Source organism: Maniola jurtina, chromosome 22, assembly GCF_905333055.1.
Source record: "Maniola jurtina chromosome 22, ilManJurt1.1, whole genome shotgun sequence".
NCBI classification, from domain to species: Eukaryota; Metazoa; Arthropoda; class Insecta; order Lepidoptera; family Nymphalidae; genus Maniola; species Maniola jurtina.
Window position 1 is genome coordinate 8,586,373 of NC_060050.1, and position 17,028 is coordinate 8,603,400.

General features: G+C 35.2%; 3 protein-coding genes across 4 annotated transcripts; 2 read left to right on the forward strand and 1 right to left on the reverse strand.

Moving 5' to 3' along the window:
- Positions 1 to 431: 431 nt before the first annotated feature.
- LOC123876906 (mitochondrial import inner membrane translocase subunit Tim16) lies at positions 432 to 1,207 on the forward strand. The gene has a single exon (XM_045923314.1). It carries the CDS (start codon positions 554 to 556, stop codon positions 935 to 937), a length of 384 nt encoding a protein of 127 aa, XP_045779270.1. The 5' UTR covers positions 432 to 553; the 3' UTR covers positions 938 to 1,207.
- On the reverse strand, positions 1,004 to 4,202 carry LOC123876903 (transmembrane protein 169). Its single transcript, XM_045923310.1, has 2 exons — positions 3,851 to 4,202; positions 1,004 to 3,751 (listed from the first exon to the last, which is right to left on the reverse strand). Exons 1-2 carry the CDS (start codon positions 3,950 to 3,952, stop codon positions 2,630 to 2,632), a joined length of 1,224 nt encoding a protein of 407 aa, XP_045779266.1. The 5' UTR covers positions 3,953 to 4,202; the 3' UTR covers positions 1,004 to 2,629.
- Positions 4,203 to 4,504: 302 nt separating this feature from the next.
- Positions 4,505 to 7,643, forward strand: LOC123876904 (3-hydroxyacyl-CoA dehydrogenase type-2-like). 2 transcript variants are annotated; one of them, XM_045923312.1, is made up of 6 exons: positions 4,505 to 4,622; positions 4,697 to 4,861; positions 5,596 to 5,760; positions 6,005 to 6,242; positions 6,895 to 7,110; positions 7,292 to 7,643. In XM_045923312.1, exons 1-5 carry the CDS (start codon positions 4,614 to 4,616, stop codon positions 7,086 to 7,088), a joined length of 771 nt encoding a protein of 256 aa, XP_045779268.1. In that variant the 5' UTR covers positions 4,505 to 4,613; the 3' UTR covers positions 7,089 to 7,110; positions 7,292 to 7,643. The 2 variants fall into 2 exon arrangements, with proteins under 2 accessions (XP_045779268.1, XP_045779267.1); XM_045923311.1 differs by having other exon boundaries at positions 6,895 to 7,643.
- The last annotated feature ends 9,385 nt before the right edge of the window (positions 7,644 to 17,028 follow it).

Sequence of the window (17,028 nt, forward strand, 5' to 3'; positions counted from 1 at the left end):
GAAGGGTGGACAGTAATAAGTCAAAATCACAGATTCTTAATTTTTGAAATATAACAATTAACTACTTAATCATAATGGAGACAATTATTATTATTCTGATTCCCATAGAAATCTGCCGATAATCACCGTCGTTTAAAACTGTCGATTCCTATTCTTTCGTAAAACATGACATCCCTATTTTGACATAGAGTATATAACTATAGTCTATGAATTAGCATAAAGAAAACATTACTATAAAAAAATTGTTGTACTTATTTGTCTGTTTTTATTGTTACAACTTTCTGGTAAAAAAAATTATCCGTATTTTTTCCTAAAAATACTTGAATAATTAACCAGCATACATAATTATTTTAAAATTCAATAAAATAAATTGATCGATGGAATTTGCATTAATTTCTTGCGTTTGATTTTATGACATATTATGATAGTTTATGACAGTGACATTTCACTTTTTGATATTTATGAATAACCTCAAAAACAAAATAACGTTTTTTTAGATTGATGTTATCGTAATGATATCAGACGTTAAATTATTTTATTTATCAAATAAAACATGGCAAAGTATATCGCTCAAATAATTGTGCTTGGAGCACAAGTCGTCGGCAGAGCCTTCGCTCGAGCACTACAACAGGAGTTACGTGCATCTCAGGAAGCTGCTAAAAGAGCTGGAGGTGGCCCTCAAGGCGCAAGACGGGCTGCAGCAAATGCCTCATCAGGACTAACACTAGAAGAAGCTATGCAAATCCTTAATATAGACAAGTTAGACCCTGAAAAAGTTAAGAATAGCTACGAACACTTGTTCACCGCAAATGACAAGGCGAAGGGTGGTTCTTTTTATTTACAATCAAAAATTGTTAGAGCTAAGGAAAGAATAGATACAGAATTAAAATCTAATCCACCTAAAGCAGACCAAAGCCGACCGAAGGACACATCATGAAATAAAATGTTCAAGTTACATGTTTCATTGTATATTGTAGATATTGTACCAGTAAAACGAGTTTAGTTTTCTAAAATATTTTATTACGTAGAAAATGGACACAATAGTGACTAGAATACATCAGTCTTGATATACTATAAACATGATTATGTTGTCGTCACTACATTAAAAAAACTAGGTACATTATAGGTGTATAAAATCCTGATCAAAGTCATTATGCATAAGCATGATAGTAATATATCAAATAAATTTCGCTAAGCAATAAAAATTCTTGGCTTTTTATTCTATTCATAAAATTACAGTACTTATAAGAAGATGCAGAACAAAGTAGACTGGTTCACACCAACTGATTGATTGTTACCTTTTTAGGCTCCAAAGCAAAATGTATAGAAAAAATATAAAAAAAGATAAAAAAATGCATTTTTGGAAAAGATTTTTCTCATTGGTTAATTTTCTTTCTTGGAAAGCCTACTTTTATTCACCATCTCCTTAACAATCTTATTACATCTATATTTGAGATCTGTATGTGTCTATATTTTAACCTTAAAAATTAATGGATACAAGTATTTTTTCTTCCAAGTGAACATAACACTTGGAATAATATATCATGGACTTATTCTCTCTCGAAACCATTAATTAATAATTTTATAAGTAAAAGCAAGTACATTGTAGCATTATTAATAAAATATCCTTAATTTGCTATAGAACTATTATAAAATAGAAAGCAAGAAAATATATTAAAATAAATAGTAAAAATATAAGTATTAAAAAATAGAGGTATTTGAGCAACAGAAGACTTTTAAATGATTTTTGTGTTCCATTCTATCACTTAATTTCTAAAATAACTTATATTTAGTTTTCATTACATTTATTAGAAATGCAATAATATGTAATAATCTTAAATTTAAAATATTTTGTAAAATATACAGTCCAAATATTGTAAAAACCTGCCAAATCCCAGTTTGTTCCCTATACATTTTAAAAACTTTTTATTTTTTAAATACACACATTTAAAATTCACACACACACCCACATTACAATAAAATCAATAAATAATAATTTGTGTTACTTATGAAAATAAAGTCAATAAATGATTTAGTTCTGACTAGTAATGGTATTAAATATCTATGCTATCTAAATGTATTTTTTTTAATAAATATTATTTATTTATAATACATATGTGGTAATTCATTATATGCTGTAGAATTTATTTTGATATACATTTTTTTCATTATGCACAAATATAAACTTCCAAATAAATAAATATCTTGCTAGACAAAATCTTGCAAAATATCTGACTGGACTGATGGTATATAATATACTAGTACAACCAAAACCGTTTCTAACATCATAATGCTGTATTGGTTATAATAACCAAAACATAAGTCCAGGTATTTGTAGCATACCTTTTGCAACCTAATAATCATGGTTCAAGATTGTAACTGTATTATGTTGCTTGCTATATTTTATATCTAGAAAAATTAATGCAAATCTATATTTGGATATTGTTTTACCTAAACTTGTCATAATTAATTTATTTTGATTGTAAATAGTCACACAACATATAGATACTATGACATACATACAAAAACACTCACATTAAAGCCTTTTATGGTGGCTCATATAACATTGATGACAATATAAGATATGCGTGAAGAATTACAATCATGGCCAAATAAGTGGTCTCACAATTTAAGGTTTTACATCCATCAAAACAACTACTTCATATGGACTACATTCAGACATACCAAGAGTGTTGCAAAGCCAACCATAGAAACCTTTCTCAAAATCGCTTACATCCTTCCACCAATTTGCACCACTGAAAGTTAGTTGAGCTATACCAGCGTATAACCCCAAGCCTACAGTAAAAATTACTATCAAAAACGGATACGACAAAATCACTATGGGTGCCAATAACACCTTCTTGAAACAGCTGAAATCTTCAGTAACATGTGTAAATATATTATACCAAGCCATTGTACCCATGTAGAATGAGTACATAGCAGAAATACATGCAACAAACGGGATGCAGAGTAAGCTAAATAGAAATATATGTGGTCCATTGTACAGTGAACACTTGGAGACATCCATTTTATTGTATTCCTCAGCTACAATGGCTGCTTCGATAATCTCAAGTTCTTCCCGTGATATGTTCAACTTTACATCAACATTTTGCCCTTTTTTCTTACCTCTCTTGATGGTTCCAGTCATAGTTAAATACCCATCTCTATTTTCGGATAATGAACATTCAGGGGAAATTGATCCTTCCGATTCTACTCTTAGAGCAGTGATTTCTGTGTCAGTATTGTCATTTTCGACAATCCCTGGTGCAATGTTGACTCGCTTTCGCCTTTTAGCGCTGTTTTTAAGGCTGTCAGTCATTGGTCCCATTTCGAAGCTATTTTCTGACTGAGTTTGGGATAGACTGTTGGGTGTAGCGCAAGAACTTTCGTTGTTGTCAGAATTTAGGATTCTACAGCTCCGTTGCATTTCACTGTCGTTAAATTCTCTCAAGTCACCGTGGCTGGAGCATGCGTCAGAAGAATTTTCATATATTGGTGATAAATCAATTATTTCACGGCTGCTGTTTATGGTGGAAAGACTCTGGTAGCCATTTTTCTGTAGCTTCTGATCTGATTGAGAATTAGTTTCGTTGGGGTCCTCATCATTGACATCATTGATAATTGGGAGATTTATCTTCATGTTGGACTTGAGCCCATCCATTGTTGAGTGTATGATGCCATTCACTACATGTTCGGAAACGGGTGATAGACCATTCTTATATTTTGATGGCAATTCGTTGTCTCCAACTCCCTGAAAGAAAAATTGAAAAGTCAAAAGTCTGTATAGTTAAAAGAGGAAATTATTTAAAAACTGATACTTAGGGGTAGTCATAAAATAGCACAAGCATACCTGTACAGTAATAATATGGTCGACATGACCAGCTATCGTGATTGCTTTTTTGCCATTACGCTTCTTAGGTAGAATAAATATGGGCTGCTCCACCTTAGCCATAATAGTTTGACAAAATGTATTGAGTTTTTAAGAATTATTGGAAATTCGTTGTTCATACAACCTGACAGATTTAGGATAGCCTTATTTTATGTTTTTATGAATCAAAAACGGACGCCCAACAAGAACGCTATCGTCAGGCATTAATATTAAGACACACTTCAAGTTTAAAACATTTTTAAATGCAAATATACATATTTGTTTTGGAAAATTCGTGAAAATTTACACCACCACCATTTTCAATGTTTTCCTTTTTTTTTGTTTTGTGTATATCGGATAGATGTACCATTTGATCTGAGGCTTGCCAATTTATTTTAAAGTTTTAAATTGCATGAACATTATATTACTATATTTATTTATTCTCTTGATTTTTTTACATACTATTCTTAAAAGTTTTTAACACAAATGGTTACGTAACAAATATATTAAACATATCTTAAAATGAATTATTTGTTGAGTTGATGGCTTATGACTGATCTGATACGAGTATCCGAACTTAGCAGTTGACGTCAAGTTGACTGTTAACTCTTGACAGGTCTGTATTTGTCATTTAGATTTACTCTTTCTTATTCTTAGAGGTTATCTATGTGCAAAGTAAGATTTATCAAGTTTCTATGTTAAACTGATTATTTTTGAATAAAAACTCTAGCATTTTACCAGAATAATGCTAAAGGTAAGTGTACCTTAAACCTTATTCGTAAATTTAAATGTTTTTCGTAGGTAAACATTAACATAACCTCATTTCAGGGTCTAGTGAGTTTAGTGACCGGCGGAGCTTCAGGTCTGGGTAAAGCAACGGTAGAAAGGCTAGTACAGAATGGAGGGAAGGTTGTTATACTAGATATACAAGGGACAAGGGCACAAGAAGTAGCGAAAACACTTGGTGAAGATGTACATGTTTCTGTAGGCTGTGTAAGAAACTCCTTTTATATTTTTATATTTCTAAATATTCTGGTTAGAAATCAATGTTTTTCTGTCTGGAGATATTGAATACATCATATGATGTACCACAATGACAAAAAAAAAACATCATTTCAACACATCGCTGGCTCATATACAGCATGGGTCTCCTATCAGAATGAGAAGAGATTAGGGTATTAAAAATACTTAAATAATACTATTTTTTTATTATTGAATCATATTCCGATTGCGGTTCCCTCTATGGATTTAGGTTTTTAGAAATCTTGTGAGAACTTTGACTTTCTAGGGTCAAAGTAGTCTGTCTGTCTCCAGGATGCAAGCTGTCTCTGTACCTACCAAATTTTGTCAAAATGCATTCATTTTGACAAAATGAATGCATGAAATTGAATTGAATTGAATGATTGGTCATGAAAAGATAACAGACACTTTATAATATTTAGTACGGGATAATGACTGAACTGGCATACTATCTCAATTTTAACAAGTTTACAGGATGAAGAAAAACCTTGTTTCTTTCAGCAAGATAGTGATTGTATATGTGTGCCAGTGCAGGTGAAGCCTCGCTAGAGTTCATACTCTTCAAATTTTTGCTCCTAACTTGATAACTGTCTTGAACTGTGACATTACAGAATATAAAATAGCATAAACTAAAATCGTCAAAGTTTTACATGTTGCTAGTACACAGTTATTAACAAATGTTAATCATTATTTGTTTTCTGTTCCAGGTGACATCAGAAGAAGACGTGAAAAAAGCATTAGATCTAGCTAAGACAAAGTTTGGGAGGTTAGACACACTGGTCAACTGTGCAGGATACGCACAGACAAGTCAAGTGTATAACTTTAATAAGGACAAGGAATCTGGATTAGACACATTCGTTAAATGTGTAAATGTAAGTTCTACACAAATTCCACAGGTTGTAAGACCATAATATGAAGACATCTTAGAGTGATAATAATTGGAACTGGCTGCTTTACTGTTCCTAAGTATTACCCAGAAATGAAAAAGCTAATTTAAGACCTTCAAAGTCGAATCCATCCAGTTGCTAACTAGGGTTAATGTTGCTGACCCTGCATGATTGAGCTAATGCAAATAGACTTAGTTGTTAATTTTTATATCAAATATTCCCTTTTTAGGTAAACACAATAGGCACATTCAATACAATTCGGCTAGCAGCAGGACTGATAGGCAAAAACCAACCCACACAAGATGGACAAAGAGGTGTTATTATCAACACCGCATCAACAATCGCCTACGAAGGGGATATAGGACAAGCAGGGTATGCTGCATCCACTGCAGCTGTCATCGGCATGACACTACCGATTGCTAGGGATCTGTCTTCACAGGGCATCAGAGTTATGACAATAGCACCAGGTGAGCTACTTGTATCAATTAGCTGGTTAATACCTTTAATTACCAATAGCTGTTGTTCTATTCCATGATGACTGCTCAGCCTTGGTTGTACTAGTGGTGTACCAATGAGCGTTAACACAAAGAGTCACAACCCTCAGCAATGAGAAGTATGACCGCACAAGAGAGACAAGAGATCTATGTCTGTGATTTTCTCTCTTCTGGTTTAACTGGTTAGAATGTATTAAATAACTAGATGATGCCCGCGACTTTGTCTGCGTGTATTTGGGTTTTTATAAAAATCCTTTGGGAATTGCTTTTCTGGGATTAAAATCCTATTGTCAGTCTCCGGGATGTAAGCTAACTCTGTAACAAATTTCATCAAAATCGGTTAAACTGTTGAGCCAGGAAAAACTAAAAGATAGACACACTTTCGCATTTATAATATTCGTATGGAAGTATAGATATCTTAGGTGACTGATTGACTCATCTATGAACGCACAGCTGAAATTACTGGATGCATCTGGCTGAAATTTGGTATAGATACCTATTATGATGTAGATACAACTGTTAAGAAAAGATTTTCGAAAATTCATCCTCTAAGGGATAATTTTTTCCTCCTAACATAATTTGTCTAATTATAAGCTAGTTATCCATATTCTTATTTCTTTTGCAGGTGTATTCAACACTCCACTAGTAACATACCTACCAGAGAAGATGTTAGAGTTCATAAAGCGCATGACCCCTTTCCCCTCCAGACTGGGCAAGCCAGAGGAATTCGCGCATTTAGTCACCAGTATAATAGAGAACCCTATGCTTAATGGAGAAGTTATACGAATAGACGGTGCTCAGAGGTGGTTTCCGTTGTAAAAACAGTATATACTCCCTTCGGCGCTGTTCCCATTAGATTTCAACATGGGGTTATTCAAGGGGCGGACCTACAAATTCCTGAAAGACAACACATCAGCGGTCCCTCTGGTGCAAATGTTCATGGGCGGTGGTAGTCACATAACATTAGGTGGCCCTGCCTGCTCGTTTGCTCGCTATTTTAATATAAAAAATAATAATTAGCTGATGCTCGCAACTTCAACGCATGAATTCAGGCGCTTGTCCGATCGCAGACGATTAGTGAGAAACGAGTTGAGCTAAAAATTATAAACGAGTTGTAGTTGGGATAGTTTTGTAGCTGGGCTATGAGCGAGTGTGCGAGTGCGATGACCGATTACTCCGCCGAGACATTTTAACCACCAAGAGAGCGCGCTGAGCGAGAATTTTCCTTTGATAGCTCTTGTCGCTGAAAAAACCGAATGAAAAAGAATGAATGTACCTAAAATGTGGAAAAAATTTAAATATATTAATAATAAAAACATAGCTTTATTTTAGGATCTATAAGACTAAATAAATATATTATAAATTAGTTTAGAAGTGACGTATTTTATTTATGAAATCCTTCTTAGCTGTAATAATAAAGCTAACTAATAAACAAACAAGGAACAAGCGATCTTGATTTGCATTACAAGGCTCCTCTTATTTCTATGTCACTGCATGAATGGAACCTGATTTACTTATCCCACTTCAAAGGAACAAAGATTTTTTTGTGAAGGTCTTTTATAAATAGGATGAATAATGGTTGAGGGACGCGTGGCCTATTTGTGGGTTGTGACAGTGCATATCAGTTGATTGCGGTTGTTAAACAACCTTGTACAACGTTGATAACTGGATGGGTGACCAAATTTGTCCCGAATTTGGTCTTACCATTCCCTTCGTGCCTCGGAGTAGGAAAAAACGTTAAGTCGTCATTCCCGGTTACCAGTATCAATATTATCAGCTGGTTATAATCGTTGAATCATAGAGTTGAAAACTTGAAATAGGCTGGGAGCCGATCGGTCGTGGCTACGCTTCCAAATTGAGGACGTCGCTAGACCGAAGCCAAGTCAGTTAACTTCAATACGAATTGATTGGATACGTAGCCGGCGACGACGTTGCCATAGTGTGTTAGCGCTCTTATAGTGTAGGTATTATGGCACTTATCGGTATCTTCTAATCCTACTTAGTAGCTAGTTACTCTTTGTGTGTTAGCGCTCTTATAGTGTAGGTATTATGGCACTTATCGGTATCTTCTAATCCTACTTAGTAGCTAGCTACTCTTTAATTTTTTTTAACCACTGTTAAAAAAAATTAAAGAGTAGCTTAAACGGCTTACGGCCGTACCCGTGATTCGTGAACTTAGCAAAGTTCTCAATAATAATAATTATCAAAAAGACCATAGATATACCTACATACATACTTAATATTGGACAAAAGACCTACCTATAAGTAACAACGTTGCTAACTACCCTATCGATGATTAGCAGATAGGATTGATTTATTATTTAAGGCCTACCTATTCGTGTTATTCGTGTTCGTTAGGGTTAATTTCGGCTATTAAACTGCTCTCTCGTTCTGAGAGGAGATTTGTGCTCAGTAGTGGGCTGGCGATAGTTGAGATAGATGATCATAAAAGATTGTAAACTGTTTATGTGAGGTAATTTGTAATGTCTGACATAAATACTCAAACGCCCACTGTTTGATATCGAATCTATATTTTTATTAATCTTATTATGGTTTATCTACGAAACCAATGAGCGACGATTCCTAATGTAGGGGGAGATGCTTCAATAACCAATTTTCACCTTTGTACCTGACCATTGCATTGGATTTAAACAATGCGCGTGAAAAACACAAGACTTTTCTCTTTGTTTATGCACTTTTTTTCATAGACAGGCGCGTGAGTTGTGTTCATGTTTTCTTCAACTTTTTAATTTTCAAGTCAAAGGATACTCAAAGCACATTTTTTTTTAAATTAATTACGTAAACTTAAAACTAAAGCTATGTGTCTACGCTAGCTATGCTTTTGTCGTAGCAATAGGAACACCGACCCATTCGTGCTACAGAGTGGGATAAATATGTTAGGAGTTTCTGAGGGACAAAACCCGTAACGGGGAAATGTATGAAAAATGATTTATTTATATCTATGGCCCACAGGATTAACACTTACCTATACATTGAAATACATACCTATGTGTTTTTCATAAGTACCTGAGCCTAATTTTTTGTATCGGACGAGTCAAGAGCTCTGTTGTCTTGTAGACGTGTAACTTAATGCCAGCTATACTTAGGTAAGCATATTTACTAATTTTATTATACTTATTTTATTTATCTAGTAAAACAGTGTAGGGTAATAAAGTAAGCACTTCTAACAAATTAGTGTCATACGAATTTTATTCTTACTGCTATTACTTTAAAGACGTTGATGGCGTGTACGTTAAATTTTATACTACCGTCCAATTGCTTCCAGAATGAATTCAAAAGAAATTTTATCTGTATTGAAATCAAGGGACACCAGTACCGAAAACCAAAGAAAAATGTTTTAAAAGCACCCCGTAGAGTCTGCTTACTCTTAACTTAATTTCATCTGTAAGTCAATGAAAATAAAGTTCTTTTTTGCGTGCGTCATACTTAAAGTCGTATATAAGAGAACAATGTTGTATAGTGGTCATCAATCATACTTGTCACAGACATCGAACACGCTTTGTAGACCATGTCTTGTATATTTTTATGACAATCCAAGATGCCACAATTTACTAAGATTTAGTTAGGTAGTTGAAATGAATAATATTTATTTAGGTAGGTACCTAACTTTCATAGTAGGCAGGCCAATTAATGGCGCTTATGAAAATTCAAGAAAACTACACCGGTACATCGGAAAGTTGATCCTGAGTAGAAACGACAAGAATGAAGGAAATCGGCAGTTACTTTTTTCAAAAGGCAAAATTAGTTGTACCTGCTAACTATGTATAACAATAACGATAACAGGAAAACTTAATAAGAAGTTTGTGGTCTTAAAATAACATGGTAAATCTCTGAAATATATTGTGCGGAACCCTCTCCACACGGGTTCAATTCGCACTTGTCCGGTTTTTGGAAAATGAAGGTACCATTTAAAAACTGTAGGTAGGTAGGTACTTATATGTATAATACTTATTTAACGGAAAATTAATAAGAAATATAAATATATACCTACAGTGGGACTTAAATAGATGTTAATTATGGTTTTTATACCTACTTACATCTCATCGGAAAAGGAAGTTTAAATACTTGTATTTAATACATTAAAAAACTTTGATTACCGATTTCTCACGTCATTAATCCTCGAGCCATGTTTTGAATAAATTACTGGACGGATGAAGAAAGCTTTACCGTAGACTCAATACAAGAAGTGCTTCAAGCGAAGTCGTTTTTGTTGAGGGTTAGGAAGACCAGCAATGTAGATCGAACAGCTAATATTTTCCGTCGGGACTACATAATTTTCTGTAGCTACCACACACCGCGTTTAAACATGGTCTCAACTAATTTGCCACTTAATTGTCTTTTAAAATAATTACACGATTTAAGAAAATGAGCCCTTGTCATCTTGTACATGTGCAATTTAGTACAATGTTGTTACTTTTTCACCCACAAATTAGTGTGTTGACGGTTGTCTCGAAATTTCCAAATTAGAGTCCGTCATACTTCTCAGTAGGGATTCTAACACAATAATACGTTTTAATTAACGTTGAAGAACGGTCGTTATTAAGGGAATTAAATAATTTTATGAATAAGCAAACATTTAACTTGAGGGAACTCAAAATAAAAGACTTTCCATCTTATGGTCATTTCTAAACAGGTGCCATACTTTGCTTACTTCGGGCTCGCATTTTTAACCCCCGACCCAAAAAGAGAGGTGTTATAAGTTTGACGTGTGTATCTGTCTGTGGCATCGTAGCTCCTAAACTAATGAACCGATTTTAATTTAGTTTTTTTGTTTGAAAGGTGGCTTGAGCGAGAGTGTTCTTAGCTATAATCCAAGAAAATTGGTTCAGCCGTTTGAAAGTTATCAGCTCTTTTCTAGTTACTGTAACCTTCACTTGTCGGGGGTGTTATAAATTTTTAATTTACACTTGTTACCTTAATTGAAGCGACTGCTAATTGTCAGCTGAGTGGACTATGCCCTTAGAATAATAAGTACCTACTTGAACCCGGATTTGAAATTCTGTTCGTCTAGGTGTCTAGGTACGTCATTAGACCCAATTGCATTATGAGCTGCACACCGAATATGAATTAATAATGAACTTGCAAGTTGTTCTTGAATTCAAAGCTCACAGGAATCTGAATAGGTGAGATTCCGAACATGCATTTTGATTCAGTAATAGCTTAAAATAGCAAATCCGTTTCAATAAGATCAAGTTGAACACCTATCATAAAATACTAAGTAATAGAAAGGGCATTAGCCGGACGATTCAGAACACTCGATTCGGTAAGTTATCGAACCGAATAACCGAATATAACTTACCGAATCGAATGTTCTGAATCGCCGAAAAATACATCTTATCGAACGATAACTTACGGAATCGAGTGTTCTGAATCAATGCTCATGTCCCGTCCCATCCAATTATAATTAATTGTTAAAAGCTCTGCTCTTCGAAATTGTAGATGAATATATGATACTTGCCAATTCAGCTAGGTAGGTCTAATTTCGAGAAAGTGGTTAGCCCCTTAAGTTAAGGAAGCTTCGAGATGTCTTCTCGTAAAAAATTCCTCAGTGCTTGAAGACCAAAGTCTTCGTGCGTGTCGCCAGATGTGATGACAATGCATCCGAGACATGGTTATTAATTATGGGCCTCATAAGAAAGCTCAGAATAACTCAGCGGGCGATGGAGAGAGCTATGGTTTATGCTTGGGGCTTCTCTATATGATCAAATCAGAAAGGAGGAGATTCGTAGGAGAACCAGAGTAACCGATATAGCTTAGTGGGTTGCGAAGCTTCATTACACATTTCGGCGAGCTCAGGTTCCGTTACCATTTCTATTTATTTTTAATTCTGTGACACCTAGATAAAGGGACTATAGTAATATTCTGTATCTCGAAGTAAACATTAGTCTGTCTTCAGAGAATTTGATATTTATGAAGCTGTAGCGATGCTCTATGTAGGTACCCCAAATTATATTCTACCTTTGATAAAGCTGTCTAAGAGTTACGATAGAGCTACCCAAAGCGTAGCTAAGTAGCTAAGTTCGCAGAATCATGGATCTATGGATCTCCGTCTGTGTTTTCTGCTCAGTATAGAACGTAATAGAGTAAGTACTAAGTAGGTACGTAATTCAGTACCAAGACAGCTAAGTTAGTGTCTGATAACATGTACCTGCCTACCTGCAATTATTTCCAAATGGTGATAGCCTAGTGCTACTCTATAAGTTTTCTTGACAGACACGACAGACGGACAGACAGACAGACAACAAGGTGATCCTATAAGGGTTCCGTTTTTCCTTTTGAGGTACGGAACCCCAAAAATTTAGAATAATAAAGAGATCTCCTTGACATTACATTATAAGTATGGCGGAGCTCTTCTTATTTGTAAAGCGTAGTATAATAGTCCGTTAAAAGTTAGAAGTTTGGCGATCCTACGCAGAACATAATTTGACTAAGTTAGTAGCCTAGACTGCGCAACAATGCTTGTAATCTGGATGGATTATAAATAACCTCAGTAGGTCATTGTATGGCGCCCTGCTAAGGCGGGCTACACACGGCCTTGTAGGGTAGACAACCTACCTGGCGCAGTGGACAGCGCTGCGCTGTGGTCTTATCAGATAACTACTACAGAACAAAATAAGAGCCATCTGTAAAATTATCCTAATAAAGTGGGCTTCTCTTTAAGTTTTGTCTTTTTAGACATTATTTTTGGATAAGTAGATAACGTAACGGCTATAATCACGTATTTAGTTGGTGTAAGCCCGACTATATAGTTTCCAACCCATCCCGGGTCCTTTTCTGTAGAGATTCAGCTCACTGCGAGTCGGATGGGTTCGAAACTAGTCTGTCTTACACCGATTAAATACATGAGTATAGCCGTTACATTCTATACTTATCCAAAAATAATGTGTAAAAAGAAAAATCTTAAAGAGAAAGCCACTAATCACACTAATATTATAAAGGAGAAAGTTTGTATGTGTGTGTGTGTGTGTGTGTGTGAGTGTGTGTATGTTTGTTACTCCTTCACGCAAAAACTACTGGACGGATTGGACTGAAATTTAGAATGGATATAGATTATACCCTGGATTAGCACATAGGCTACTTTTTATCCCGGAAAATCAAAGAGTTCCCACGGGAATTTTAAAAAACCTACATCCACGCGAACGAAGTCGTGGGCATCAGCTAGTTTAAAATAGTACTAACCTATTTTTTAAAATTTAAATCAACATCACTGGAAACATTTGACTGATTAAAAAATCCACAGATCCACTGTTCTCACTCAAGTACTCAGTTCAAGTTCTTATTTATACCAATATAAGATACAGCGTTTGCCTCTGCGCCAGGATGATCGTCGAAAATGTTTCCTGTTCCCATTGCCGGTGTGTCAGGTATCCTGCAGCGGACCGGTTGTTATGTAACAGCAGTTGCATAAGACAAGAGACCGGAGCAGACAATGATTTAAGCGATTTTTATAGGCCCATTGTTTCCAATAATACCTTATGGATATCGGCCGCTCGACTGAAAAGCCATTTTATTATTTTGTGATACTTTTGAATATTACTGTTTTAATTTAAAGTTTATTTGAAAAAGCTGTAATAAACCTTTGAACTTTACGTTTTCTGCGTTTGACATAATAAAATTGTAAGTCGAAATCTGAAATCATGCTTTTATTTTTTTATTTACCCCCGACCCAAAAAGAGGGGTGTTATAAGTTTGACGCGTGTATCTGTGTATCTGTCTGTGGCATCGTAACTCCTAAACTAATGAACCGATTTTTTAGTTTTTTTGTTTGAAAGGTGGCTTGATCGAGAGTGTTCTTAGCTATAACCCAAGAAAATCGGTTCTGCTGTTTGAAAGTTATCAGCTCTTTTCTAGTTACTGTACCTAACCTTCACTTGTCGGGGGGGTTATAAATTTTTAGGAAAACATTGTGAAGAAACTTGCAGTCTGAGAGTTCTCCACAATGTCCTCAAAAATGTGTGCCCATCAAAGTCTGCCAATCTGCACTTGGCCAGCGAAACGTAAGTCCAATCCATCAGCCTGTATGCGCCCACTGCTGGACATAGGCCTTTCCAAAAACGCGCCACCAGACACGGTCCTCCGCCTTCCTCATCCACCCGCTCCCCGCCACCTTCTTCAGGTCATCGGTCCAGCGGGTTGTCGAGCGTACAAATACTATCACACTAATATTATAAAGGCGAAGGTTTGTGTGTATGTGTGTGTGTATGTTTGTTACTCCTTCACGCAAAAACCATTGGAAGGATTTGGCTGAAATTCGGAATGGAGATAGATAATATCCTGGATTAGCACATAGGCTATCCCGGAAAATCAAAGAGTTCCCACGGGATTTCGAAAAACCTAAATCTATGCGGACGAAGTCGCGGGCGTCAGCTAGTGGCCTACTAAAATCCTTCTCATTCTGAGAGGAGACCTGTGGTCAGTAGAAGGCTGACGAAGGGTTGATATTGAAGGAAGTCATAAGAAATCCAGTCGGCGGCTTCTCACAGCGGACCGGTCCGAAGTTCATATTCAGTCATTACTTCAAAGATGTTTAACTAGATAATGAAGCCCGTGTATTTATTGCTTTGTACGGACTACGGTCTAACATTATAACACAGACTTACGTGAAAAGGTATCACCCTATAATATTATGAAGGCGAAAGTTTGTACGTGTGTGTGTATGTTTGTTACTCTTTCACTCAAAAACTACTCGACGTATTTGGCTGAAAATTTGAATGGAGATAGACATTATAAGTAGGTATACCTAAATCTATATACCTATCCACGCGGACGAAGTCGCGGGCACCATGTAATGTAATAGAATTAGGTAGTCCTATTTTTTTTTCCGATGATGCCTGCGATTTTTACCGTTTGGGCTTAGGTATTTTACAAATCCCTTGAGAACTATTTGATTTTCCGGGACAATAAGTAGCCTGATTATGCTTTAGTTTACGTAATTATCACTATTACATTTATTACAAATTCCACAATTGACAATTCGAATAAATGTATTGTTTGAGATGCTTTTCATTTCTATTTATTTATTTATTATAGGCCACTTTAAGGCACATGCTTGACCACAATCACACCCGATGGAAAGTGATGATGTGGCCTAAGATGAGACGCTTTTACCTGGAAAATACCTATTCACTCTTGTTTTAAAAATACGCGAATTACAATTGGTACCTCTGTATCAAATTTCATAGAATGAGCCGTGAAAATTCACAATTTTTTTTCATTTCACACAAAACACATATTCTTTCATTAGTTACATTTTATGAAATTAGTCTATCACCTTGTGCTGTCTATTTCCCCATCAGTCTCTGCATCCGCATTCTAATTACCTTGTATCGTAAATTTCCATACATTGGCCGGTATACGCTAAATTCTACACGTCCCCGGCTACGACTTGACGATCGCATTGCTTTTGTGTCGGGTTCACGGGATGTAAATATGTAATATTATCTACATATTATGTTACCACTACAGTCTACACCTTATTCTCGGAGAGAAGTTAGTAGGTATAAAGCTCTCTCTTTTACAAACGAAACTATATCTATACATACTTATAATAAAATTGTAGAAAAGTGGTGTCTGTACAATGGAAATATATATAAAAAAAGTAGCAGGGGTTGTTATTATATCGAGGCCGAACCCGAAATTGTAATTAATTTTTTTTTGTCTGTTTGTCTGTGTGTTTGTGCACGCTAATATCAGAAACGGCTTATTCGATTTAAATACGGTTTTCACTAATATATTGCAGTAAGCTTCACTTAACATTTAGTGTTTATTTCATGTCAATCGGTTCATAAATAAAAAAGTTATGTCAATTTAAAGAATCACGGCGAACATTTTTAACGTACATGCTGCCCGAAAAGTCACTATTCCACGCGAACGAAGTCGCGGGCACAGCTAGTTTTCTAAATAAACTAATGTTTTTTGAAACATTTTAGAATTTCGAATGTTTTAGGGTTCCGTACCTCAAAAGGAAAAACGGAACCCTTATAGGATCACTTTATTGTCTGTCTGTCTGTCTGTCTGTCTGCCTGTCTGACCGTCGTGTCTGTCAAGAAACCTATAGGATACTTCCCGTTGACCTAGAATCACGAAATTTTGCAGGTAGGTCTTATAGCACAAGTACAGGAATAAATCTGAAAACCGCTAATTTGTGGTCACATCATTTAAAAAAAATTAAAAAATGTTTCAATTTTGAAAGTAAGATAACTATACCAAGTGGGGTATCATAATATGAAAGAGTTTTACCTCTACATTCTAAAATAGATTTTTATCTACTTATTTTTAATGTCGAAAAAAATACCCGAGTACGGAACTCTCGGTGCACGAGTCTGACTCGCACTTTGCCAGTTTTTTTCGGGATAAAAGTATTCTGTCTGTGCCTGGGATGTACCTAAGTTAACTCTGTCAAAATTGGTTAAATGGATGGGCCGTGAAAAGATAACAGATATAGAGACACAATTATTTCTCTAATTTTATTTTTATTGTATAGCTATAATTAGTATACTCAGTGCCCGGTAAAACCAACTGTGGTTTTTGTGGCGCTGAATGTAGCAAAAACTCTTTGTATATTTTTTAAAGTCAATAATAATAAAATAAAATAAAATTACACATTTATAATAAGTATTAGTATGGATATCGACTAGTATCATCTTAGTAAATCAGACCATTTTCTATCAGAGAAGATCCTCTATCTAAGAGATAATATTTTATGGAAACCTCTAATGCATTTCTATAGTAAGTATTA